Source organism: Taudactylus pleione, unplaced genomic scaffold (assembly GCF_031769625.1).
Source record: "Taudactylus pleione unplaced genomic scaffold, aTauple2 ptg001724l, whole genome shotgun sequence".
In the NCBI taxonomy this organism is placed as follows: domain Eukaryota; kingdom Metazoa; phylum Chordata; class Amphibia; order Anura; family Myobatrachidae; genus Taudactylus; species Taudactylus pleione.
In genome coordinates, this window is record NW_028286121.1 from 775,029 (window position 1) to 802,743 (window position 27,715).

Here is a 27,715-nt window from a genome sequence, read left to right on the forward strand (position 1 = left end):
TCCGAGCGATGTTCGCACATCTGCGCATGCGTACGGTTTTTAGTACGCATGCGCGAACCAGTCAGTGCGGCCGAAAATCGTTTGTACGCTATATAGCGAGTGCCTGCTATTTTGAGTGACAGAATGAGGCGTATGTGGGTGGTAACAGGGGAAGGTGCTTAAAAACGGGGGAGTGGAATTCGAACGCAGGCGTGCTTAAAGGTCAAAACGGGCGTTTTAAGGGAGTGCATAATTAATACAGCAGCATCATTGACCACGTCACTTGGTTTTTTTTAACTCAGAACTGCTCGCAAAATAGCGGTTGAAAAAACCAACCACAAGAATAGCGAGCAGTTCATACGCTGTACGATGTACTCGATTAATCTAATATATAGCGGACATGACGTATGGTGCGAGCGGCCAGGGGGCGTTTTTATCAAATAAATGAGCGTATGTTTTGCTCGCTCGTTCAGACTTAGAGGTGTGAACAGACTGCAATGTGCGAACGGATCATTTGAATAGCCACCCCTTGTTTTTGAACGAATGACCGCAAATAGCGAACGGCTCTGAATCCGGGCATAAGTGTCTAACATTAACCGTCCCTTCTAGTGCCTAACCCTTTGGTAAGTGTCTAATCCTCCCTCCTGGTGCCTAACCCTAACCGTCCCTTCTAGTGCCTAACCCTTCCTCCTAGTGCCTAACCCTAACCGTCCCTTCTGGTGCCTAACCCTAACCGTCGGAGTAAGTGTCTAACTCTAACTGTCCCTTCTAGTGCCTAACCCTTCGATAAGTGCCTAACCTCCCTCCTGGTGCCTAACCCTAACCGTCCCTTCTAGTGCCTAACCCTTCGGTAAGTGCCTAACCCTAGTCGTCCCTTCTGGTGCCTAACTCTAACCGTCGGTGTAAGTGTCTAACCCTAACCGTCCCTTCTAGTGCATAACCCTTTGGTAAGTGCCTAATCCTCCCTCCTGGTGCCTAACCCTAACCGTCCCTTCTAGTGCCTAACCCTTCCTCCTAGTGCCTAACCCTAACCGTCCCTTCTGGTGCCTAACCCTAACCGTCGGAGTAAGTGTCTAACTCTAACTGTCCCTTCTAGTGCCTAACCCTTCGATAAGTGCCTAACCTCCCTCCTGGTGCCTAACCCTAACCGTCCCTTCTAGTGCCTAACCCTTCGGTAAGTGCCTAACCCTAGTCGTCCCTTCTGGTGCCTAACTCTAACCGTCGGTGTAAGTGTCTAACCCTAACCGTCCCTTCTAGTGCATAACCCTTTGGTAAGTGCCTAATCCTCCCTCCTGGTGCCTAACCCTAACCGTCCCTTCTAGTGCCTAACCCTTCCTCCTAGTGCCTAACCCTAATCGTCCCTTCTGGTGCCTAACCCTAACCGTCGGAGTAAGTGTCTAACTCTAACTGTCCCTTCTAGTGCCTAACCCTTCGGTAAGTGCCTAACCTCCCTCCTGGTGCCTAACCCTAACCGTCCCTTCTAGTGCCTAACCCTTCGGTAAGTGCCTAACCCTAATCGTCCCTTCTGGTGCCTAACTCTAACCGTCGGTGTAAGTGTCTAACCCTAACCGTCCCTTCTAGTGCCTAACCCTTTGGTAAGTGCCTAATCCTCCCTCCTGGTGCCTAACCCTAACCGTCGGAGTAAGTGTCTAACATTAACCGTCCCTTCTAGTGCTTAACCCTTCGGTAAGTTTCTAAACCTCCCTCCTGGTGCCTAACCCTAACCGTCGGAGTAAGTGTCTAACCCTAACCGTCCCTTCTAGTGCCTAACCCTTCGGTAAGTGCCTAATCCTCCCTCCTGGTGCCTAACCCTAACCGTCGGAGTGTCTAACATTAACCGTCCCTTTTAGTGCCTAACCCTTCGATAAGTGTCTAAACCTCCCTCCTGGTGCCTAACCCTCACCGTCGGAGTAAGTATCTAACCCTAACCGTCCCTTCTAGTGCCTAACCCTTCGGTAAGTGCCTAATCCTCCCTCCTGGTGCCTAACCCTAACCGTCGGAGTGTCTAACATTAACCGTCCCTTCTAGTGCCTAACCCTTCGGTAAGTGTCTAACCCTCCCTCCTGGTGCCTAACCATAACCGTCGGGGTAGGTGCCTGACCCTAACCGTCCCTTCTAGTGCCTAACCCTCCCTCCTGTGTCTAACCTTAACCGTCGGGGTAGGTGCCTGACCTTAACCGTCCCTTCTAGTGCCCTCATGGTACCTAACCTTAACCCTCCCTCCTGGTGCCTGACCCTAACCGTCCCTTCTAGTGCCTAACCTTAATCCTCCCTCCTGGTGCCTGACCCTAACCGTCCCTTCTAGTGCCTAACCCTCCCTCCTGGTGCCTGACCCTAACCGTCCCTTCTAGTGCCTAACCCTCCCTCCTGGTGCCAAACCCTAACCGTCCCTCCTGGTGCCTAACCGTCGGAGTAAGTGTCTAACCCTAACCGTCCCTTCTAGTGCCTAACCTTAACCCTTCCTCCTGGTGCCTGACCCTAACCGTCCCTTCTAGTGCCTAACCTTAATCCTCCCTCCTGGTGCCTGACCCTAACCCTCCCTTCTAGTGCCTAACCCTCCCTCCTGGTGCCTAACCCTAACCGTCGGATTAAGTGTCTAACAATAACCGTCCCTTCTAGTGCCTAACCCTTCGGTAAGTGCCTAACCCTCCCTCCTAGTGCCTAACCGTCCCTCCTGGTGCCTAACCGTCGGAGTAAGTGTCTAACCCTAACCGTCCCTTCTAGTGCCTAACCTTAACCCTTCCTCCTGGTGCCTGACCCTAACCGTCCCTTCTAGTGCCTAACCTTAATCCTCCCTCCTGGTGCCTGACCCTAACCATCCCTTCTAGTGCCTAACCCTCCCTCCTGGTGCCTAACCCTAACCGTCCCTCCTGGTGCCTAACCCTAACCGTCGGAGTAAGTGTCTAACCATAACCGTCCCTTCTAGTGCCTAACCCTTCAGTAAGTGCCTAACCTTCCCTCCTGGTGCCTAACCCTAATCGTCCCTCCTGGTGCCTAACCCTAACCCGCGGAGTAAGTGTCCCTTCTAGTGCCTAACCCTTCGGTAAGTGCCTATCCCTCCCTCCTCGTGCCTAACCCTAACCGTCCCTCCTGGTGCCTAGCCCTAACCCTCCCTCCTGGTGCCTAACCCTAACCGTCGGCATAAGTGTCCCTTCTAGTGCCTAACCCTTCGGTAAGTGCCTAACCCTCCCTCCTAGTGCCTAACCCTAACCGTCCCTCCTGGTGCCTAACCGTCGGAGTAAGTATCTAACCCTAACCGTCCCTTCTAGTGCCTAACCTTAACCCTTCCTCCTGGGGCCTGACCCTAACCGTCCCTTCTAGTGCATAACCTTAATCCTCCCTCCTGGTGCCTGACCCTAACCATCCCTTCTAGTGCCTAACCCTCCCTCCTGGTGCCTAACCCTAACCGTCCCTCCTGGTGCCTAACCCTAACCGTCGGAGTAAGTGTCTAACCCTAACCGTCCCTTCTAGTGCCTAACCCTTCAGTAAGTGCCTAACCTTCCCTCCTGGTGCCTAACCCTAATCGTCCCTCCTGGTGCCTAACCCTAACCATCGGAGTAGGTGTCTAACAATAACTGTCCCTTCTAGTGCCTAACCCTAACCGTCGGAGTAAGTGTCTAACCCTAACCGTCCCTTCTAGTGCCTAACCCTTCGGTAAGTGCCTATCCCTCCCTCCTCGTGCCTAACCCTAACCGTCCCTCCTGGTGCCTAGCCCTAACCCTCCCTCCTGGTGCCTAACCCTAACCGTCGGAGTAAGTGTCCCTTCTAGTGCCTAACCCTTCGGTAAGTGCCTAACCCTCCCTCCTAGTGCCTAACCCTAATCGTCCCTCCTGGTACCTAACCCTATTCCTCCAGTAAGTGCCGAACCCTAAAAAAAACAACAAAAAAAAAAACATGGGTTGACCATGTGTCAACCTAATGACCCTGTCGACCTTCCTTCCTATTAGTCGACCTTTAGTGTGTCGACTTTCAGACACTGTCGACCTATGGCCTGTCTAACTTCCATTGTCTACCCAAACATTGTCTACGTTTTTACTGTAGACCTAATGACCGGATACCGTCCCATGCACTGTTTTTTCTAAGGAACTTGAGCTTTACCTCGTGCCACTGAATCCTACACAGCTGCGTAACTTACAGTAGTGAGTATAGTCCTAGATAGGAGATGGTGGGGTGGGGATTTGGTGTCTTTTTTTTGTTTTGTTTCAAAATAGTATAATATGTTGGATTGGTGTAATAGCGTTACTGGCTCGCAGCACTGAGGTCTTGGGTTTGATTCCCAGCACGGCACCGTGTGGAGTTTGTATGTTCTCCCTGTTCTTGCGTGGGTTTCCTCCCACAATCCAAAAAAAAGATTCCCGGTAGATTAATTGGCTCCTGAGAAAAATTAACCCTGGTGTGCGCGTGCGCACATGTGGTAAGGATTATAGGGCCTGATTCAGCAAGGATCGCTATTCTGCTAGAACGGACGCAGCTCAGCGCAGTTGCTATTATTAGCGGTGAAATGCAAATGTTTGCAATCGCAATGCGATGACAGCTTACCATAAGGACGCCCACTTCCCCTTACACACATCCGTATACTTGGGCAACATAGCTAAATAATCGATAAGATCGAGTAACATCGGACCCATACGCTCAGGTAAGGCAGAGTCAGACCTCACTCAGGAACTGCTACCTTCAGCGCATGCTATGAGGCCTCAGGCTGTGTATGGTATTGCAGTGGCTAATTTATGCACGCCCCTGCAACGCCGTCCCAACGCACTAGCACGTCTGCGTTCGCCTGACCACCAACCCCCCCCCCTTGTTACCACCCACAAACGGCACTTCCTGTCAATCACTCTGCTCTGGATCTGCGTTGCCCTGGGTATTCCCATCACTGCGGTTCATACGCATGCGAATTAATCGACCGATTGCGTGCATCTTTGCAACTGCGATCCTTGGTGAGTCAGGTCCATAGAGTGTAAGCTCCACTGGGGCAGGGACTGATGTGAATGTACAGCGCTGTGGAATATGTGCGCGCTATATAAGTAACTGGTTACGAATAAATAAATAACAATACTGACACAAGATGCAGCTCGGAATACATATTCGCATTTGCGCACATAAGAGCCATTAATCACAGTGCCAAGTTACGTATAAAATATAGTTTTAATATAAAGTGATCAGTATTATATGAATTCGGCAAATGCCAGGTTATGACCTGTATAATACAGTGATGATCAGGAACAGTCCAAGCAGTGTCTCAGGGGTTCTTTGCAGTCCCAGTAAATGTCCGTGTGGGAGCTCTGTGACCTGATATTACGATTGCTCTGATATAATTATAATATGTGGCCTGTAGTCCTGTTATATATACAGTATATCACACATACAGACACAGAGTATAGAGGCTTAGGTGCACATTCATGTTCTGTCCTGCATCTGCAGGAATGTCTCAGGATTAATTTGCAGGCCTGCGGGGTAAGTGCACACGGGTTGTGAGTCCGAGTACGGCTGCTGGCGTTTTATTTACAGCACACGCAAACCGGGGGGAGGATTGCCATACATGTAAAACACACGGTAAGGCAGCGTAGATGACGTGCGCCGACAGTATTGGGCTGGCTCACTGTCACTGCCCGCAAATAGCAAACCGAGCAATTAACACACTTTTGCGTTTTACGCCTTTTTGACGTTTCTCCGCCTGATTCTGAGCCCGACATATCTTGGCCGGGGGTCTCTCCCTCTCCGAGAAATAGGCGTTTCTGGGGAGCTACATTGCAGGTCATGTTCCGCGGGAGTGTCACGGGGGGGGGGGGCGTGCAGCTGGAGTTCCGCGCTGTTCGGAGGCGTGCGCATACGGCGATGGGAAGCCTGTCACTGACGGCTCTGTCGCCCCCCCCAGCATGGGGCAGGTTCAGGAGCCGATACTAATAATGACAGAGGGGGGCGGTGGGGCTACAGACTTGAAGCCACACGGATATGCGCATTAGCGTATGGTGGTAAATCTCTCTGCCGCCGTGGCGATCCGCGCTTACAGACGGTTTGCAGGCAACTCAGAATTAGGCCTATTAGGCGCAACAGCAAAACATATACAGTATAATACCCACAATAAACAGCACGGTGCATAGTAATCACAACGGCTGTAAGGCCGGCGTTGGTTCCCTTATCGGAATAGCACAGACCTCGCTTGTCTTCACGTTAAGTTCTGCTTTCTAGTCCATTCATTCCTAACCGCCAAGTCAGAGCTGCTGTCGTCTCCATTTCCCTCTACGTGCGAATTTATGTTACACGTCGCCGACAGTTCTGCTTTGTCTTTGGTACAAGATTTGCAGCGACCCTGAGCCTCATAAATCCACATTTTGCATTCTTCCCTTGCATCTATTTTGTTTGCGGTGCATCTGACGTGCCCGTGAGCAGGAGGACTCCGCACTGCGGAGCCCAATCTCTCTGGTACTACTGAGAACTGTTCTGATTCTAGACATGGATCCTCCGAGACATTGCCGACGCTGGGTTTCCCGTCCTGTGACCTCCAGCACGTTCTGGATAGTGCAATCTTGATCTCCCGTTGACTTTGGACTATAAATACATTCTGCACTTCCTCATTAATGTGCTGTGTGTTTGCAGTAAACTTTCATGTCCCTCGTGAACTGGAATTGCAGCACCTAGTGGTTTATATCTGGTCGTGGTTTTCTTGTTTTTCTGGACTTGTGATACTTACTTATAGTGTGGTGCTCTATCTACCCCGGCATCTGGAGTTACAGTGCATCTAATCTCTGTAATCTTTCATTTGCGGTGCGTCCTGGGTACTGTCCTCCAGAATGATCTGCCACGATATTTGAAATGACCTCTTCTGGCGCCTATAGTCCAGATATATGGAGTATTATAGTCTAGAAGGGGACAGACATTCTCTCTCTCTCTTTCCTCTACAGTCCCCCTACAGGGAGAATCTTCAGTGCACCTGAAAGAGTCCAAAGTATGTGAGGAAATGGTCTACCCGAAAGCTGGCCTTGTGGAGGGTGCTGATACGAAGGGAGTTGCGGGGCTGGAGGATTACAAGCCCAGAAACGCTGCAGGTCTTTAACTTGGCGTCATGGATACTGGCGGCGGTAGCAGAAAGTTCTTGTAGGCAGCGGAATATCAGATTGCCATTCAGGAGTAGGTCCAGTTTGATGTAGCTGCTTCGGTCCTCATTGAAATGCACCTGGTGGGGCAAGCATGAAGAGGGACAGTAAGTAGGGTATATATATATATATATATATATATATATATATATATATATATATATATAGTTAAGTTGTGGCAGACAGAGACAGGAGGAAGAGTAGGAGGATAAAACATGGTAGAAAGGAGGGTATATAGTTGGAAGTGAGTGGAAGGATAGAATGTGGTAGGAAGGAGGGTATGTGGTAGGTAGAGAGAGGGAAGGGATGAAGGGAGAGGAAGGATAGAACGTGGTAGAAAGGAGGGTATGTAGTAGGTAGAGAGAGGGAAGGGATGAAGGGAGTGGAAGGATAGAACGTGGTAGGAAGGAGGGTATGTAGTAGGTAGAGAGAGGGAAGGGATGAAGGGAGTGGAAGGATAGAACGTGGTAGGAAGGAGGGTATGTAGTAGGTAGAGAGAGGGAAGGGATGAAGGGAGTGGAAGGATAGAACGTGGTAGGAAGGAGGGTATGTGGTAGGTAGAGAGAGGGAAGGGATGAAGGGAGTGGAAGGATAGAACGTGGTAGAAAGGAGGGTATGTAGTAGGTAGAGAGAGGGAAGGGATGAAGACAGTGGAAGGATAGAATGTGGTAGGAAGGAGGGTATGTAGTAGGTAGAGAGAGGGAAGGGATGAAGGGAGTGGAAGGATAGAACGTGGTAGGAAGGAGGGTATGTAGTAGGTAGAGAGAGGGAAGGGATGAAGAGAGTGGAAAGATAGAACATTGTAGGAAGGAGGGTATGTAGTAGGTAGAGAGGGAAGGGATGAAGGGAGTGGAAGGATAGAATGTGGTAGGAAGGAGGGTATGTAGTAGGTAGAGAGAGGGAAGGGATGAAGAAAGTGGAAGGATAGAACGTGGTAGGAAGGAGGGTATGTAGTAGGTAGAGAGAGGGAAGGGATGAAGACAGTGGAAGGATAGAACGTGGTAGGAAGGAGGGTATGTAGTAGGTAGAGAGAGGGAAGGGATGAAGGGAGTGGAAGGATAGAACGTGGTAGGAAGGAGGGTATGTAGTAGGTTGAGAGAGGGAAGGGATGAAGAAAGTGGAAGGATAGAACGTGGTAGGAAGGAGGGTATGTAGTAGGTAGAAAGAGGGAAGGGATGAAGAGAGTGGAAAGATAGAACGTGGTAGGAAGGAGGGTATGTAGTAGGTAGAGGGAAAGTATGAAGGAAGTAGAAGTATAGAACATTGTAGGAAGGAGGGTATGTAGTAGGTAGAGAGGGAAGGGATGAAGGGAGTGGAAGGATAGAATGTGGTAGGAAGGAGGGTATGTAGTAGGTAGAGAGAGGAAAGGGAGTAGAAGGATAGAACATTGTAGGAAGGAAGGTATGTGATAGGTAGAGAGAGGGAAGTGATGTAGGAGTGGAAGGTTAGAACATGGTAGGAAGGAGGGTATGTGGTAGGTAGAGAAAGGAAAGGGAGTAGAAGGATAGAACATTGTAGGAAGGAGGGTATGTGGTAGTTATAGAGAGGGAAGTGATGTAGGAGTGGAAGGTTAGAACATGGTAGGAAGGAGGGTATGTGGTAGGTAGAGAGAGGGAAGTGATGTAGGAGAGGAAGGTTAGAACATGGTAGGAAGGAGGGTATGTAGTAGGTAGAGAGGGAAGGGATGAAGGGAGTGGAAGGATAGAACATGGTAGGAAGGAGGGTATGTAGTAGGGAGAGAGAGGAAAGGGAGTAGAAGGATAGGACATTGTAGGAAGGCGGGTATGTGGTAGTTATAGAGAGGGAAGTGATGTAGGAGTGGAAGGTTAGAACATGGTAGGAAGGAGGGTATGTGGTAGGTAGAGAGAGGGAAGTGATGTAGGAGTGGAAGGTTAGAACATGGTAGGAAGGAGGGTATGTAGTAGGTAGAGAGGGAAGGGATGAAGGGAGTGGAAGGATAGAACATGGTAGGAAGGAGGGTATGTAGTAGGTAGAGAGAGGAAAGGGAGTAGAAGGATAGGACATTGTAGGAAGGCGGGTATGTGGTAGTTATAGAGAGGGAAGTGATGTAAGAGTGGAAGGTTAGAACATGGTAGGAAGGAGGGTATGTGGTAGGTAGAGAGAGGGAAGGGATGAAGGGAGTGGAAGGATAGAGGGCTTCATTCAGAGGCGGCGGTACGGTCTACGACCGCACGGCCGCCTCGATGTTTGTCCAGTGCGCATGCGCACGAGGGAGCCGGCTCCTTCGTGCGCATGCGTGAGACCCGCTACGACTGACAGCGCCGGTCGTATCGGGTCTCTTTCCAAAGGGGGCGAGCTGTCGATGTTGATTGACAGCTCGCCCCATTTGGAAGGCGGGCCGGGGGGTTGGCAGCCCAAACGGAGGCGTTCCCATGGGAACGCCTGCCGTTTGGGGGAGGCCCCACTGACATCACTAGTGATGTCAGTGGAGAGCTTCCGGCTCTGACAGAGCCAGAAGCTCTCCGGGGCTTAAGACAAGTGAGACCCTACCCTAGGGTCTCGTCGTAAGCCCCGATAGTCGCGATGGTCTATGACCATCGCGACCATCACCCTAGTGGTCGTTAGAGCTGTGGGTGTAAACCCACAGCCTAACGACCGAAACAGAGGCGGGCGGTCAAGATGCAAGCGGCCGCCCAGTTTCTGAGCGACCGCTTGCATCCTCCGACCGCCTCTGAATGAGGGCCAGAATGTGGTAGGAAGGAGGGTATGTAGTAGGTAGAGAGAGGAAAGGGAGTAGAAGGATAGAACATTGTAGGAAGGAGGGTATGTGTAGTTAGAGAGAGGGAAGTGATGTAGGAGTGGAAGGTTAGAACATGGTAGGAAGGAGGGTATGTGGTAAGTAGAGAGATGAAAGGGAGTAGAAGGATAGAACATGGTAGGAAGAAGGGTATGTAGTAGGTAGAGAGAGGAAAGGGAGTGGAAGGATAGAACATTGTAGGAAGGAGGGTATGTGGTAGGTAGAGAGAGGAAATGGATGGTGGGAGTGGAAGGATAGAACATTGTAGGAAGGAGGGTATGTAGTAGGTAGAGAAAGGGAAGGGATGAAGGGAGTGAAAGGATAGAACATGGTAGGAAGAAGGGTATGTGGTAGGTAGAGAGAGGAAAGGGAGTAGAAGGATAGAACATGGTAGGAAGTAGGGTTTGTGGTAGGTAGAGAGAGGGAAGGGAGTGGAAGGATAGAACATGGTAGGAAGGATAGAATGTGGTAGGTAGAGAGAGGGAAGGGATGAAGGGAGTGGAAGGATAGAACGTGGTAGGAAGGACGGTATGTGATAGGTAGAGAGAGGGAAAGGATGAAGGGAGTGGAAGGATAGAACATGGTAGGAAGGAGGGTATGTGGTAGGTAGAGAGAGGGAAGGGATGAAGGGAGTGGAAGGATAGAACATGGTAGGAAGGATGGTATGTGGTAGTTAGAGAGAGGAAAGGGAGTGGAAGGATAGAACGTGGTAGGAAGTAGGGTTTGTGGTAGGTAGAGAGAGGGAAGGGAGTGGAAGGATAGAACGTGGTAGGAAGGACGGTATGTGATAGGTAGAGAGAGGGAAGGGAGTGGAAGGATAGAACATGGTAGGAAGGACGGTATGTGATAGGTAGAGAGAGGGAAGGGAGTGGAAGGATAGAACATGGTAGGAAGAATAGAATGTGGTAGGTAGAGAGAGAAAAGGGATGAAGGGAGTGGAAGGATAGAATGTGGTAGGAAGGACGGTATGTGATAGGTAGAGAGAGGGAAAGGATGAAGGGAGTGGAAGGATAGAACACGGTAGGAAGGAGGGTATGTGGTAGGTAGAGAGAGGAAAGGGAGTAGAAGGATAGAACATGGTAGGAAGGAGGGTTTGTGGTAGGTAGAGAGAGGGAAGGGAGTGGAAGGATAGAACATTGTAGGAAGGACGGTATGTGGTAGTTAGAGAAAGGAAAGGGAGTAGAAGGATAGAACATGGTAGGAAGTAGGGTTTGTGGTAGGTAGAGAGAGGGAAGGGAGTGGAAGGATAGAACATGGTAGGAAGGATAGAATGTGGTAGGTAGAGAGAGGGAAGGGATGAAGGGAGTGGAAGGATAGAACGTGGTAGGAAGGAAGGTATGTGATAGGTAGAGAGAGGGAAAGGATGAAGGGAGTGGAAGGATAGAACATGGTAGGAAGGAGGGTATGTGGTAGGTAGAGAGAGGGAAGGGATGAAGGGAGTGGAAGGATAGAACATGGTAGGAAGGATGGTATGTGGTAGTTAGAGAGAGGAAAGGGAGTAGAAGGATAGAACATGGTAGGAAGGAGGGTTTGTGGTAGGTAGAGAGAGGGAAGGGAGTGGAAGAATAGAACATGGTAGGAAGGAGGGTATGTGGTAGGTAGAGAGAGGGAAGGGAGTGGAAGGATAGAACGTGGTAGGAAGGAGGGTATGTGGTAGGTAGAGAGAGGGAAGGGAGTGGAAGGATAGAACTTTGTAGGAAGGACAAAATTATTATTTCAAATAAAAATCTTTATTTCTAACCTTGCTAATGTCTTGACTATATGTTCTATTCATTTTGCAACTCATTTGATAAATAAAAGTCAGTTGTCATGTAAAACACTAAATTGTCTGGGTGACCCTAAACTTTGAACGGTAGTGTGTATATATATATATATATATATATATATATATATAGTTAATTTATAGTTAAGTTGTGGCAGACAGAGAGAGACAGGAAGAAGAGTGGGAGGATAGAACAATGTAGAAAGGAGGGTATATAGTTGGAAGGGCGTGGAAGGTTAGAACATGGTAGGGAGGAGGGTATTTAATAGGTAGAGGGAAGGGAGTAGAAGGATAGAACGTGGTAGGAAGGAGGGTATGTGGTAGGTAGAGAGAGGGAAGTGATGTAGGAGTGGAAGGATAGAACATTGTAGGAAGGAGGGTATGTGGTAGGTAGAGAGAGGGAAGGGATGGTGGGAGTGGAAGGATAGAACGTGGTAGGGAGGAGGGTATGTGGTAGGTAGAGAGAGGGAAGTGATGTAGGAGTGGAAGGATAGAACATTGTAGGAAGGAGGGTATGTGGTAGGTAGAGAGAGGGAAGGAATGGTAGGAGTGGAAGGATAGAACATGGTAGGAAGGAGGGTATGTGGTAGGTAGAGAGAGGGAAGGGATGAAGGGAGTGGAAGGATAGAACGTGGTAGGAAGGAGGGTATGTGGTAGGTAGAGAGAGGGAAGGGATGAAGGGAGTGGAAAGATAGAACGTGGTAGGAAGGAGGGTATGTGGTAGGTAGAGAGAGGAAATGGATGGTGGGAGTGGAAGGATAAAACATTGTAGGAAGGAGGGTATGTGGTAGGTAGAAAGAGGGAAGGGATGGTGGGAGTGGAAGGATAGAACATGGTAGGAAGGAGGGTATGTGGTAGGTAGAGAGAGGGAAGTGATGAAGGGAGTGGAAGGATAGAACGTAGGAAGGAGGGTGTGTGGTAGGTAGAGAGAGGAAATAGATGGTTGGAGTGGAAGGATAGAACATTGTAGGAAGGACGGTATGTGGTAGGTAGAGAGAGGAAAGGGAGTAGAAGGATAGAACATGGTAGGAAGGAGGGTATGTGGTAGGTAGAGAGAGGAAAGGGAGTAGAAGGATAGAACATGGTAGGAAGGAGGGTTTGTGGTAGGTAGAGAGAGGGAAGGGAGTGGAAGGATAGAACGTGGTAGGAAGTAGGGTTTGTGGTAGGTAGAGAGAGGGAAGGGAGTGGAAGGATAGAACGTGGTAGGAAGGAGGGTGTGTGGTAGGTAGAGAGAGGAAATGGATGGTGGGAGTGGAAGGATAGAACATTGTAGGAAGGACGGTATGTGGTAGGTAGAGAGAGAGGAAAGGGAGTAGAAGGATAGAACATGGTAGGAAGGAGGGTATGTGGTAGTTAGAATGAGGGAAGTGATGAAGGAGTGGAAGTATAGAACATGGTAGGAAGTAGGGTTTGTGGTAGGTAGAGAGAGGGAAGGCAGTGGGATAGAACGTGGTAGGAAGGAGGGTATGTGGTTGGTAGAGGGAAAGTATGAAGGAAGTGCAAGGATAGAACATTGTAGGAAGGACAAAATTATTATTTCAAATAAAAATCATTATTTCTAACCTTGCTAATGTCTTGACTATGGCCCTCATTGAGAGCCACTCGCTAGCGGCAGTACGCTCGTTCCGAGCGATGTTCGCACATCTGCGCATGCATACGGTTTTTAGTACGCATGCGCGAACCAGTCAGTGCGGCCGAAAATCGTTTGTACGCAATATAGCGAGTGCCTGCTATTTTGAGTGACAGAATGAGGCGTATGTGGGTGGTAACAGGGGAAGGTGCTTGAAAACGGGGAGTGGAGATAAGAACGCTGGCGTGCTTAAAGGTCAAAACGGGCGTTTTAAGGGAGTGCATAATTAATATAGCAGCGTCATTGACCACGTCACTTGTTTTTTTTTAACTCAGAACTGCTCGCAAAATAGCGGTTGAAAAAACCAACCACAAGAATAGCGAGCAGTTCATACGCTGTACGATGTACTCGATTAATCTAATAAATAGCGGACATGACGTATGGTGCGAGCGGCCAGGGGGCGTTTTTATCAAATAAACGAGCGTATGTTTTGCTCGCTCGTTCAGACTTAGAGGTGTGAACAGACTGCAATGTGCAAACGGATCATTTGAATAGCCACCCCTTGTTTTTGAACGAACGACCGCAAATAGCGAACGGCTCTGAATGAGGGCCTATATGTTCTATTCATTTTGCAACTCATTTGATAAATAAAAGTCAGTTTTCATGTAAAACACTAAATTGTCTGGGTGTCCCTAAACTTTTGAACGGTAGTGTGTCTATATATATGTGTATATATATATATATATATATATATATATAGTTAATTTATAAACATGGTAGAAAGGAGGGTATACAGTTGGAAGGGAGAGGAAGGTTAGAACATGGTAGGGAGGAGGGTATTTAATAGGTAGAGGGAAGGGAGTGGAAGGATAGAACGTGGTAGGAAGGAGGGTATGTAGGTAGAGAGAGGGAAGAGAGTGGAAGGATAGAACGTGATAGGAAGGAGGGTATGTGGTAGGTAGAGAGAGGAAATGGATGGCGGGAGTCGAAGGATAGAATGTTGTAGGAAGGAGGGTATGTAGTAGGTAGAGAGGGATGTGATGAAGGGAGTGGAAGGATAGAACATGGTAGGAAGGAGGGTATCTGGTAGGTAGAGAGAGGGATGGAATGAAGGGAGTGGAAGGATAGAACGTGGTAGGAAGGAGGGTGTGTAGTAGGTAGAGAGGGATGTGATGAAGGGAGTGGAAGGATAGAACGTGGTAGGAAGGAGGGTGTGTAGTAGGTAGAGAGGGATGGGATGAAGGGAGTGGAAGGATAGAACATGGTAGGAAGGAGGGTATGTGGTAGGTAGAGAGAGGAAAGGGAGTTGAAGGATAGAACATGGTAGGAAGGAGGGTATCTGGTAGTTATAGAGAGGGAAGTGATGAAGGAGTGGAAGGACAGAACATGGTAGGAAGGAGGGTATGTGGTAGGTAGAGAGAGGGAAGTGATGAAGGAGTGGAAGGATAGAACATGGTTGGAAGGTGGGTATGTGGTAGGTAGAGAGAGGGAAGGGATGAAGGGAGTGGAAGGATAGAACATGGTAGGAAGGAGGGAAGGGATGAAGGGAGTGGAATGATAGAATGTGGTAGGAAGGAGGGTATGTGGTAGAGAGAGGGTAGGGATGAAGGGAGTGGAAGGATAGAATGTGTCAAGAAGGAGGGTATGTGGTAGGTAGAGAGAGGGAAGGAAGGAAGGGAGTGGAAGGATAGAACGTGGTAGGAAGGAAGGTATGTGGTAGGTAGAGAGAGGGAAGGGAGTGGAAGGATAGAATGTGGTATGTAGAGAGAGGGAAAGGAGGAAGGGAGTGGAAGGATAGAACGTGGTAGGAAGGAGGGTATGTAGTAGATAGAGAGAGGGAAGGGAGTGGAAGGATAGAACGTGGTAGGAAGGAGGGTATGTGGTAGGTAGAGAGAGGGAAGGGATGAAGGGAGTGGAAGGATAGAACGTGGTAGGAAGGAGGGTATGTAGTTGGTAGAGAGAGGGAAGGGATGAACGAATTGGAAGGATAGAATGTTGTAGGAAATTGAGTATGTTGTAGGTAGAGAGAGGGATAGGATGAAGGGAGTGGAAGGATAGAACATGGTAAGAAGGAGGGTATGTAGTAGGTAGAGAGAGGGAAGGGATAAAGGGAGTGAAAGGATAGAACGTGGTAGGAAGGAGGGTATGTAGTAGGTAGAGAGAGGGAAGGGATGAAGGAAGTGGAAGGATAGAACGTGGTAGGAAGGAGGGTATGTAGTAGGTAGAGAGAGGGAAGGGATGAAGGGAGTGGAAGGATAGAACGTGGTAGGAAAGAGGGAATGTAGTAGGTAGAGAGAGGGAAGGGATGAAGGGAGTGGAAGGATAGAACATGGTAGGAAGGAGGGTATCTGGTAGGTAGAGAGAGGGATGGAATGAAGGGAGTGGAAGGATAGAACGTGGTAGGAAGGAGGGTGTGTAGTAGGTAGAGAGGGATGTGATGAAGGGAGTGGAAGGATAGAACGTGGTAGGAAGGAGGGTGTGTAGTAGGTAGAGAGGGATGGGATGAAGGGAGTGGAAGGATAGAACATGGTAGGAAGGAGGGTATGTGGTAGGTAGAGAGAGGAAAGGGAGTTGAAGGATAGAACATGGTAGGAAGGAGGGTATCTGGTAGTTATAGAGAGGGAAGTGATGAAGGAGTGGAAGGACAGAACATGGTAGGAAGGAGGGTATGTGGTAGGTAGAGAGAGGGAAGTGATGAAGGAGTGGAAGGATAGAACATGGTTGGAAGGTGGGTATGTGGTAGGTAGAGAGAGGGAAGGGATGAAGGGAGTGGAAGGATAGAACATGGTAGGAAGGAGGGAAGGGATGAAGGGAGTGGAATGATAGAATGTGGTAGGAAGGAGGGTATGTGGTAGAGAGAGGGTAGGGATGAAGGGAGTGGAAGGATAGAATGTGTCAAGAAGGAGGGTATGTGGTAGGTAGAGAGAGGGAAGGAAGGAAGGGAGTGGAAGGATAGAACGTGGTAGGAAGGAAGGTATGTGGTAGGTAGAGAGAGGGAAGGGAGTGGAAGGATAGAATGTGGTATGTAGAGAGAGGGAAAGGAGGAAGGGAGTGGAAGGATAGAACGTGGTAGGAAGGAGGGTATGTAGTAGATAGAGAGAGGGAAGGGAGTGGAAGGATAGAACGTGGTAGGAAGGAGGGTATGTGGTAGGTAGAGAGAGGGAAGGGATGAAGGGAATGGAAGGATAGAACGTGGTAGGAAGGAGGGTATGTAGTTGGTAGAGAGAGGGAAGGGATGAACGAATTGGAAGGATAGAATGTTGTAGGAAATTGAGTATGTTGTAGGTAGAGAGAGGGATAGGATGAAGGGAGTGGAAGGATAGAACATGGTAAGAAGGAGGGTATGTAGTAGGTAGAGAGAGGGAAGGGATAAAGGGAGTGAAAGGATAGAACGTGGTAGGAAGGAGGGTATGTAGTAGGTAGAGAGAGGGAAGGGATGAAGGAAGTGGAAGGATAGAACGTGGTAGGAAGGAGGGTATGTAGTAGGTAGAGAGAGGGAAGGGATGAAGGGAGTGGAAGGATAGAACGTGGTAGGAAAGAGGGAATGTAGTAGGTAGAGAGAGGGAAGGGATGAAGGGAGTGGATGGATAGAATGTGGTAGGAAGGAGGGTATGTGGTAGGTAGAGAGAGGGAAGGGATAAAGGGAGTGAAAGGATAGAACGTGGTAGGAAGGAGGGTATGTAGTAGGTAGAGAGAGGGAAGGGATGAAGGAAGTGGAAGGATAGAATGTGGTAGGAAGGAGGGTATGTAGTAGGTAGAGAGAGGGAAGGGATGAAGGGAGTGGAAGGATAGGACATGATAGGAAGGAGGGTATGTGATAGGTAGAGAGAGGGATGGAATGAAGGGAGTAGAATGATAGAACGTGGTAGGAAACGGAGTATGTTGTTGGTAGAGAGAGGGAAGTGACAAGGAGTGGAAGGATAGAACAGTGGTAGGAAGGAGGGTATGTGGTAGGTAGAGAGGGAAAGGATGAAGAGAGTGGAAGGATAGAACATGGTAGGTAGAGAGAGGGAAGGGAGTGGGAGGATAGAACGTGGCTGGAAGGAGGGTATGTGGTAGGTAGAGAGAGGGAAGGAATGAAGGGAGTGGAAGGATAGAACATGGTAGGAAGGAGGGAAGGGATGAAGGGAGTGGAATGATACAATGTGGTAGGAAGGAGGGTATGTGGTAGAGAGAGGGTAGGGATGAAGGGAGTGGAAGGATAGAATGTGTCAAGAAGGAGGGTATGTGGTAGGTAGAGAGAGGGAAGGAAGGAAGGAAGGGAGTGGAAGGATAGAACGTGGTAGGAAGGAGGGAATGTGGTAGGTAGAGAGAGGGAAGGGAGTGGAAGGATAGAATGTGGTATGTAGAGAGAGGGAAAGGAGGAAGGGAGTGGAAGTATAGAACGTGGTAGGAAGGAGGGTATGTAGTAGGTAGAGAGAGGGAAGGGAGTGGAAGGATAGACCATGGTAGGAAGGAGGGTATGTGGTACTTAGAGAGAGGGAAGTGATGAAGTAGTGGAAGGATAGAACGTGGTAGGAAGGAGGGTATGTGGTAGGTAGAGAGAGGGAAGGGAGTGAAAGGATAGAATATGATAGGAAGGAGGGTATGTGGTAGGTAGAGAGAGGGAAGAAAGTGGAAGGATAGAACGTGGTCGGAAGGAGGATATGTGGTAGGTAGAGAGAGGGAAGGGAGTGGAAGGATAGAACATGGTAGGAAGGAGGGTATGTGGTAGGTAGAGAGAGGAAAGAGGTGAAGGCAGTGGAAGGTTAGAACATGGTAGGAAGGAGGGTATGTGATAGGTAGAGAGAGGGATGGGATGAAGAGAGTGGAAGGATAGAATGTAGGAAGAAGAGTATGTGGTAGCTAGAGAGAGGGAAGGGAGTGGAAGGATAGAATATGGTAGGAAAGAGAGTATGTTGTTGGTAGAGAGAGGGATGGGATGAAGGGAGTGGAAAGATAGAACGTGGTGGGAAGTAGGGTATGTGGTAGGTAGAGAGAGGTTAGGGAAGAAAGGAGTGGAAGGTTAGAACATGGTAGGCAGGAGGGTTTGTGGTAGGTAGAGAGAGGGAAGGGAGGAACGGAGTGTAAGGATAGAACATTGTAGGAAAAAAGGGTATGTGGTAGGTAGAGAGAATGAAGGGATGAATGGAGTGGTAGGATAGAACTTTATGGAACGAGGGTATGTGATAGGTAGAGAGAGGGGAGGGAGGAAATGAGTGGAAGGATAGGACATGATAGGAAGGTATGTGGTAGGTAGAGAGAGGGATGTGATAGCTGAGTGGGGTTAGTAAGGAGGGAAGATGGTGACTGAGGACGTGATAGCTGAGTGGGGTGTAGTAAGGAGGGAAGATGGTGACTGAGGACGTGATAGCTGAGTGGGGTGTAGTAAGGAGGGAAGATGGTGACTGAGGAGGTGATAGCTGAGTGAGGATTAGTAAGGAGGGAAGATGGTGACTGAGGAGGTGATAGCTGAGTGGGGGTTAGTAAGGAGGGAAGATGGTGACTGAGGACGTGATAGCTGAGTGGGGTGTAGTAAGGAGGGAAGATGGTGACTGAGGATGTGATAGCTGAGTGCGGTGTAGTAAGGAGGGAAGATGGTGACTGAGGAGGTGATAGCTGAGTGGGGTGTAGTAAGGAGGGAAGATGGTGACTGAGGACGTGATAGCTGAGTGGGGTGTAGTAAGGAGGGAAGATGGTGACTGAGGAAGTGATAGCTGAGTGGGGTGTAGTAAGGAGGGAAGATGGTGACTGAGGAGGTGATAGCTGAGTGGGGTGTAGTAAGGAGGGAAGATGGTGACTGAGGAGGTGATAGCTGAGTGGGGTGTAGTAAGGAGGGAAGATGGTGACGGAGGAGGTGATAGCTGAGTGGGGTTAGTAAGGAGGGAAGATGGTGACTGACGACGTGATAGCTGAGTGGGGTGTAGTAAGGAGGGAAGATGGTGACTGAGGACGTGATAGCTGAGTAGGGTTAGTAAGGAGGGAAGATGGTGACTGAGGACGTGATAGCTGAGTGGGGTGTAGTAAGGAGGGAAGATGGTGACTGAGGACGTGATAGCTGAGTGGGGTTAGTAAGGAGGGAAGATGGTGACTGAGGACGTGATAGCTGAGTGGGGTGTAGTAAGGAGGGAAGATGGTGACTGAGGACGTGATAGCTGAGTGGGGTTAGTAAGGAGGGAAGATGGTGACTGAGGACGTGATAGCTGAGTGGGGTGTTGTAAGGAGGGAAGATGGTGACTGAGGACGTGATAGCTGACTGGGGTGTAGTAAGAAGGGAAGATGGTGACTGAGGACGTGATAGCTGAGTGGGGGTTAGTAAGGAGGGAAGATGGTGACTGAGGACGCGATAGCTGAGTGGGGTGTAGTAAGAAGGGAAGATGGTGACTGAGGACGTGATAGCTGAGTGGGGGTTAGTAAGGAGGGAAGATGGTGACTGAGGACGTGATAGCTGAGTGGGGTGTAGTAAGCAGGGAAGATAGGGACTGAGGACGTGATTGCTGAGTGGGGTGTAGTAAGGAGGGAAGATGGTGACTGAGGACGTGATAGCTGAGTGGGTTGTAGTAAGGAGGGAAGATGGTGACTGAGGACGTGATTGCTGAGTGGGTTGTAGTAAGGAGGGAAGATGGTGACAGAGGACGTGATAGCTGAGTGGGGTGTAGTAAAGAGGGAAGATGGTGAGTGAGGACGTGATAGCTGAGTGGGGTGTAGTAAGGAGGGAAGATGGTGACTGAGGACGTGATAGCTGAGTGGGGTGTAGTAAGGAGGGAAGATGGTGACTGAGGATGTGATAGCTGAGTGGGGTTAGTAAGGAGGGAAGATAGGGACTGAGGACGTGATAGCTGAGTGGGGTGTAGTAAGGAGGGATGATGGTGACTGAGGACGTGATAGCTGAGTGGGGTGTAGTAAGGAGGGATGATGGTGACTGAGGAGGTAATAGCTGAGTGGGGTGTAGTAAGGAGGGAAGATGGTGACTGAGGAAGTGATAGCTGAGTGGGGTGTAGTAAGGAGGGAATATGGTGTCTGAGGATGTGATAGCTGAGTGGGGTAGTAAGGAGGGAAGATGGTGACTGAGGACGTGACAGCTGAATGGGGATTAGTAAGGAAGGAAGATGGTGACTGAAGACGTGATAGCTGAGTAGGGTTTAGTAAGGAAGGAAGATGGTGACTGAGGACGTGATAGCTGAGTGGGGGTTAGTAAGGAGGGAAGATGGTGACTGAGGACGTGATAGCTGAGTGGGGTGTTGTAAGGAGGGAAGATGGTGACTGAGGATGTGATAGCTGAGTGGGGTGTAGTAAGGAGGGAAGATGGTGACTGAGGATGTGATAGCTGAGTGGGGTTAGTAAGGAGACAAGATGGTGACTGAGGACGTGATAGCTGAGTGGGGTGTAGTAAGGAGGGAAGATGGTGACTGAAGACGTGATAGCTGAGTAGGGTTTAGTAAGGAAGGAAGATGGTGACTGAGGACGCGATAGCTGAGTGGGGTGTAGTAAGAAGGGAAGATGGTGACTGAGGACGTGATAGCTGAGTGGGGGTTAGTAAGGAGGGAAGATGGTGACTGAGGACGTGATAGCTGAGTGGGGTGTAGTAAGCAGGGAAGATGGTGACTGAGGATGTGATAGCTGAGTGGGGGTGTAGTAAGGAGGGAAGATGGTGACTGAGGATGTGATAGCTGAGTGGGGTTAGTAAGGAGACAAGATGGTGACTGAAGACGTGATAGCTGAGTAGGGTTTAGTAAGGAAGGAAGATGGTGACTGAAGACGTGATAGCTGAGTAGGGTTTAGTAAGGAAGGAAGATGGTGACTCAGGACGTGATAGCTGAGTGGGTTATAGTAAGGAGGGAAGATGGTGACTGAGGACGTGATAGCTGAGTGGGGTTAGTAAGGAGGGAAGATGGTGACTGAGGACGTGATAGCTGAGTGGGGTGTAGTAAGGAGGGAAGATGGTGACTGAGGACGTGATAGCTGAGTGGGGTTAGTAAGGAGGGAAGATGGTGACTGAGGACGTGATAGCTGAGTGGGGTGTTGTAAGGAGGGAAGATGGTGACTGAGGACGTGATAGCTGACTGGGGTGTAGTAAGAAGGGAAGATGGTGACTGAGGACGTGATAGCTGAGTGGGGGTTAGTAAGGAGGGAAGATGGTGACTGAGGACGCGATAGCTGAGTGGGGTGTAGTAAGAAGGGAAGATGGTGACTGAGGACGTGATAGCTGAGTGGGGGTTAGTAAGGAGGGAAGATGGTGACTGAGGACGTGATAGCTGAGTGGGGTGTAGTAAGCAGGGAAGATAGGGACTGAGGACGTGATTGCTGAGTGGGGTGTAGTAAGGAGGGAAGATGGTGACTGAGGACGTGATAGCTGAGTGGGTTGTAGTAAGGAGGGAAGATGGTGACTGAGGACGTGATTGCTGAGTGGGTTGTAGTAAGGAGGGAAGATGGTGACTGAGGACGTGATAGCTGAGTGGGGTGTAGTAAAGAGGGAAGATGGTGAGTGAGGACGTGATAGCTGAGTGGGGTGTAGTAAGGAGGGAAGATGGTGACTGAGGACGTGATAGCTGAGTGGGGGTTAGTAAGGAGGGAAGATGGTGACTGAGGACGTGATAGCTGAGTGGGGTGTTGTAAGGAGGGAAGATGGTGACTGAGGATGTGATAGCTGAGTGGGGTGTAGTAAGGAGGGAAGATGGTGACTGAGGATGTGATAGCTGAGTGGGGTTAGTAAGGAGACAAGATGGTGACTGAGGACGTGATAGCTGAGTGGGGTGTAGTAAGGAGGGAAGATGGTGACTGAAGACGCGATAGCTGAGTAGGGTTTAGTAAGGAAGGAAGATGGTGACTGAGGACGCGATAGCTGAGTGGGGTGTAGTAAGAAGGGAAGATGGTGACTGAGGACGTGATAGCTGAGTGGGGGTTAGTAAGGAGGGAAGATGGTGACTGAGGACGTGATAGCTGAGTGGGGTGTAGTAAGCAGGGAAGATGGTGACTGAGGATGTGATAGCTGAGTGGGGTGTAGTAAGGAGGGAAGATGGTGACTGAGGATGTGATAGCTGAGTGGGGTTAGTAAGGAGACAAGATGGTGACTGAGGACGTGATAGCTGAGTGGGGTGTAGTAAGGAGGGAAGATGGTGACTGAAGACGTGATAGCTGAGTAGGGTTTAGTAAGGAAGGAAGATGGTGACTCAGGACGTGATAGCTGAGTGGGTTATAGTAAGGAGGGAAGATGGTGACTGAGGACGTGATAGCTGAGTGGGGTTAGTAAGGAGGGAAGATGGTGACTGAGGACGTGATAGCTGAGTGGGGTGTAGTAAGGAGGGAAGATGGTGACTGAGGACGTGATAGCTGAGTGGGGTTAGTAAGGAGGGAAGATGGTGACTGAGGACGTGATAGCTGAGTGGGGTGTTGTAAGGAGGGAAGATGGTGACTGAGGACGTGATAGCTGACTGGGGTGTAGTAAGAAGGGAAGATGGTGACTGAGGACGTGATAGCTGAGTGGGGGTTAGTAAGGAGGGAAGATGGTGACTGAGGACGCGATAGCTGAGTGGGGTGTAGTAAGAAGGGAAGATGGTGACTGAGGACGTGATAGCTGAGTGGGGGTTAGTAAGGAGGGAAGATGGTGACTGAGGACGTGATAGCTGAGTGGGGTGTAGTAAGCAGGGAAGATAGGGACTGAGGACGTGATTGCTGAGTGGGGTGTAGTAAGGAGGGAAGATGGTGACTGAGGACGTGATAGCTGAGTGGGTTGTAGTAAGGAGGGAAGATGGTGACTGAGGACGTGATTGCTGAGTGGGTTGTAGTAAGGAGGGAAGATGGTGACTGAGGACGTGATAGCTGAGTGGGGTGTAGTAAAGAGGGAAGATGGTGAGTGAGGACGTGATAGCTGAGTGGGGTGTAGTAAGGAGGGAAGATGGTGACTGAGGACGTGATAGCTGAGTGGGGTTAGTAAGGAGGGAAGATAGGGACTGAGGACGTGATAGCTGAGTGGGGTGTAGTAAGGAGGGATGATGGTGACTGAGGACGTGATAGCTGAGTGGGGTGTAGTAAGGAGGGATGATGGTGACTGAGGAGGTAATAGCTGAGTGGGGTGTAGTAAGGAGGGAAGATGGTGACTGAGGAAGTGATAGCTGAGTGGGGTGTAGTAAGGAGGGAATATGGTGTCTGAGGATGTGATAGCTGAGTGGGGTTAGTAAGGAGGGAAGATGGTGACTGAGGAGGTGATAGCTGAGTGGGGTTAGTAAGGAGGGAAGATGGTGACTGAGGAGGTGATAGCTGAGTGGGGTGTAGTAAGGAGGGAAGATGGTGACCGAGGATGTGATAGCTGAGTGGGGTGTAGTAAGGAGGGAAGTTGGTGACCGAGGACGTGATAGCTGAGTGGGGTATAGTAAGGAGGGAAGATGGTGACCGAGGACGTGATAGCTGAGTGGGGTTAGTAAGGAGGGAAGATGGTGACTGAGGACGTGATAGCTGAGTGGGGTTAGTAAGGAGGGAAGATGGTGACTGAGGATGTGATAGCTGAGTGGGGTGTAGTAAGGAGGGAAGATGGTGACTGAGGACGTGATAGCTGAGTGGGGGTTAGTAAGGAGGGAAGATGGTGACTAAGGACGTGATAGCTGAGTGGGGTTAGTAAGGAGGGAAGATGGTGACTGAGGACCTGATAGCTGAGTGGGGTGTAGTAAGGAGGGAAGATGGTGACTGAGGACGTGATAGCTGAGTGGGGTGTAGTAAGGAGGGAAGATGGTGACTGAGGACGTGATAGCTGAGTGGGGTTAGTAAGGAGGGAAGATGGTGACTGAGGACGTGATAGCTGAGTGGGGTGTTGTAAGGAGGGAAGATGGTGACTGAGGACGTGATAGCTGACTGGGGTGTAGTAAGAAGGGAAGATGGTGACTGAGGACGTGATAGCTGAGTGGGGTATAGTAAGGAGGGAAGATGGTGACCGAGGACGTGATAGCTGAGTGGGGTTAGTAAGGAGGGAAGATGGTGACTGAGGACGTGATAGCTGAGTGGGGTGTAGTAAGGAGGGAAGATGGTGACTGAGGACGTGATAGCTGAGTGGGGGTTAGTAAGGAGGGAAGATGGTGACTAAGGACGTGATAGCTGAGTGGGGTTAGTAAGGAGGGAAGATGGTGACTGAGGACCTGATAGCTGAGTGGGGTGTAGTAAGGAGGGAAGATGGTGACTGAGGACGTGATAGCTGAGTGGGGTGTAGTAAGGAGGGATGATGGTGACTGAGGACGTGATAGCTGAGTGGGGTGTAGTAAGGAGGGAAGTTGGTGACTGAGGACGTGATAGCTGAGTGGGGTTAGTAAGGAGGGAAGATGGTGACTGAGGACGTGATAGCTGAGTGGGGTTAGTAAGGAGGGAAGATGGTGACTGAGGACGTGATAGCTGAGTGGGGTGTAGTAAGGAGGGAAGATGGTGACTGAGGACGTGATAGCTGAGTGGGGTTAGTAAGGAGGGAAGATGGTGACTGAGGACGTGATAGCTGAGTGGGGTGTTGTAAGGAGGGAAGATGGTGACTGAGGACGTGATAGCTGACTGGGGTGTAGTAAGAAGGGAAGATGGTGACTGAGGACGCGATAGCTGAGTGGGGGTTAGTAAGGAGGGAAGATGGTGACTGAGGACGCGATAGCTGAGTGGGGTGTAGTAAGAAGGGAAGATGGTGACTGAGGACGTGATAGCTGAGTGGGGGTTAGTAAGGAGGGAAGATGGTGACTGAGGACGTGATAGCTGAGTGGGGTGTAGTAAGCAGGGAAGATAGGGACTGAGGACGTGATTGCTGAGTGGGGTGTAGTAAGGAGGGAAGATGGTGACTGAGGACGTGATAGCTGAGTGGGTTGTAGTAAGGAGGGAAGATGGTGACTGAGGACGTGATTGCTGAGTGGGTTGTAGTAAGGAGGGAAGATGGTGACTGAGGACGTGATAGCTGAGTGGGGTGTAGTAAAGAGGGAAGATGGTGACTGAGGACGTGATAGCTGAGTGGGGTGTAGTAAGGAGGGAAGATGGTGACTGAGGACGTGATAGCTGAGTGGGGTGTAGTAAGGAGGGAAGATGGTGACTGAGGACGTGATAGCTGAGTGGGGTTAGTAAGGAGGGAAGATAGGGACTGAGGACGTGATAGCTGAGTGGGGTGTAGTAAGGAGGGATGATGGTGACTGAGGACGTGATAGCTGAGTGGGGTGTAGTAAGCAGGGAAGATAGGGACTGAGGAGGTAATAGCTGAGTGGGGTGTAGTAAGGAGGGAAGATGGTGACTGAGGAAGTGATAGCTGAGTGGGGTGTAGTAAGGAGGGAAGATGGTGTCTGAGGATGTGATAGCTGAGTGGGGTGTAGTAAGGAGGGAAGATGGTGACTGAGGACGTGATAGCTGAGTGGGGTGTAGTAAGGAGGGAAGATGGTGACTGAGGACGTGATAGCTGAGTGGGGTGTAGTAAGGAGGGAAGATGGTGACTGAGGAGGTGATAGCTGAGTGAGGATTAGTAAGGAGGGAAGATGGTGACTGAGGAGGTGATAGCTGAGTGGGGGTTAGTAAGGAGGGAAGATGGTGACTGAGGACGTGATAGCTGAGTGGGGTTAGTAAGGAGGGAAGATGGTGACTGAGGACGTGATAGCTGAGTGGGGTGTAGTAAGAAGGGAAGATGGTGACTGAGGACGCGATAGCTGACTGGGGTGTAGTAAGAAGGGAAGATGGTGACTGAGGACGCGATAGCTGAGTGGGGGTTAGTAAGGAGGGAAGATGGTGACTGAGGACGCGATAGCTGAGTGGGGTGTAGTAAGAAGGGAAGATGGTGACTGAGGACGTGATAGCTGAGTGGGGGTTAGTAAGGAGGGAAGATGGTGACTGAGGACGTGATAGCTGAGTGGGGTGTAGTAAGGAAGGAAGATGGTGACGGAGGACATGATAGCTGAGTGGGGTGTAGTAAGGAGGGAAGATGGTGACTGAGGACGTGATTGCTGAGTGGGTTGTAGTAAGGAGGGAAGATGGTGACTGAGGACGTGATTGCTGAGTGGGTTGTAGTAAGGAGGGAAGATGGTGACTGAGGACGTGATAGCTGAGTGGGGTGTAGTAAGGAGGGAAGATGGTGACTGAGGACGTGATAGCTGAGTGGGGTGTAGTAAGGAGGGAAGATGGTGACTGAGGACGTGATAGCTGAGTGGGGTTAGTAAGGAGGGAAGATAGGGACTGAGGACGTGATAGCTGAGTGGGGTGTAGTAAGGAGGGATGATGGTGACTGAGGACGTGATAGCTGAGTGGGGTGTAGTAAGCAGGGAAGATAGGGACTGAGGAGGTAATAGCTGAGTGGGGTGTAGTAAGGAGGGAAGATGGTGACTGAGGAAGTGATAGCTGAGTGGGGTGTAGTAAGGAGGGAAGATGGTGTCTGAGGATGTGATAGCTGAGTTGGGTTAGTAAGGAGGGAAGATGGTGACTGAGGAGGTGATAGCTGAGTGGGGTGTAGTAAGGAGGGAAGATGGTGACTGAGGAGGTGATAGCTGAGTGGGGTGTAGTAAGGAGGGAAGATGGTGACTGAGGAGGTGATAGCTGAGTGGGGTGTAGTAAGGAGGGAAGATGGTGACTGAGGAGGTGATAGCTGAGTGGGGTGTAGTAAGGAGGGAAGATGGTGACTGAGGAGGTGATAGCTGAGTGGGGTGTAGTAAGGAGGGAAGATGGTGACTGAGGACGTGATAGCTGAGTGGTGTAGTAAGGAGGGAAGATGGTGACTGAGGACGTGATAGCTGAGTGGGGTGTAGTAAGGAGGGAAGATGGTGACTGAGGACGTGATAGCTGAGTGGGGTGTAGTAAGGAGGGAAGATGGTGACTGAGGACGTGATAGCTGAGTGGGGTGTAGTAAGGAGGGAAGATGGTGACTGAGGATGTGATAGCTGAGTGGGGTTAGTAAGGAGGGAAGATGGTGACCGAGGACGTGATAGCTGAGTGGGGTGTAGTAAGGAGGGAAGATGGTGACCGAGGATGTGATAGCTGAGTGGGGTGTAGTAAGGAGGGAAGTTGGTGACCGAGGACGTGATAGCTGAGTGGGGTATAGTAAGGAGGGAAGATGGTGACCGAGGACGTGATAGCTGAGTGGGGTTAGTAAGGAGGGAAGATGGTGACTGAGGACGTGATAGCTGAGTGGGGTTAGTAAGGAGGGAAGATGGTGACTGAGGACGTGATAGCTGAGTGGGGTGTAGTAAGGAGGGAAGATGGTGACTGAGGACGTGATAGCTGAGTGGGGTGTAGTAAGGAGGGAAGATGGTGACTGAGGAGGTGATAGCTGAGTGGGGTGTAGTAAGGAGCGAAGATGGTGACTGAGGACGTGATAGCTGAGTGGGGTGTAGTAAGGAGGGAAGATGGTGACTGAGGACGTGATAGCTGAGTGGGGGTTAGTAAGGAGGGAAGATGGTGACTGAGGACATGATAGCTGAGTGGGGTGTAGTAAGGAGGGAAGATGGTGACTGAGGACGTGATAGCTGAGTGGGGTTAGTAAGGAGGGAAGATGGTGACTGAGGACGTGATAGCTGAGTGGGGTGTAGTAAGGAGGGAAGATGGTGACTGAGGACGTGATAGCTGAGTGGGGTGTAGTAAGGAGG

The 27,715-nt window shown here is 50.0% G+C and overlaps 1 protein-coding gene across 2 annotated transcripts in view; it reads right to left on the reverse strand.

Moving 5' to 3' along the window:
• Positions 1–5,110: 5,110 nt before the first annotated feature.
• The window catches only part of TNFSF12 (TNF superfamily member 12), a 90,341-nt gene continuing 67,736 nt past the window's right edge, over positions 5,111–27,715 (reverse strand). For both annotated transcript variants that reach the window (XM_088464621.1, XM_088464620.1), the window contains one exon: positions 5,111–7,153. In XM_088464621.1, the coding sequence (XP_088320747.1) occupies positions 6,902–7,153 (252 nt within the window). In that variant the 3' untranslated portion in view covers positions 5,111–6,901. The remainder of the gene's footprint in view (positions 7,154–27,715) is intronic.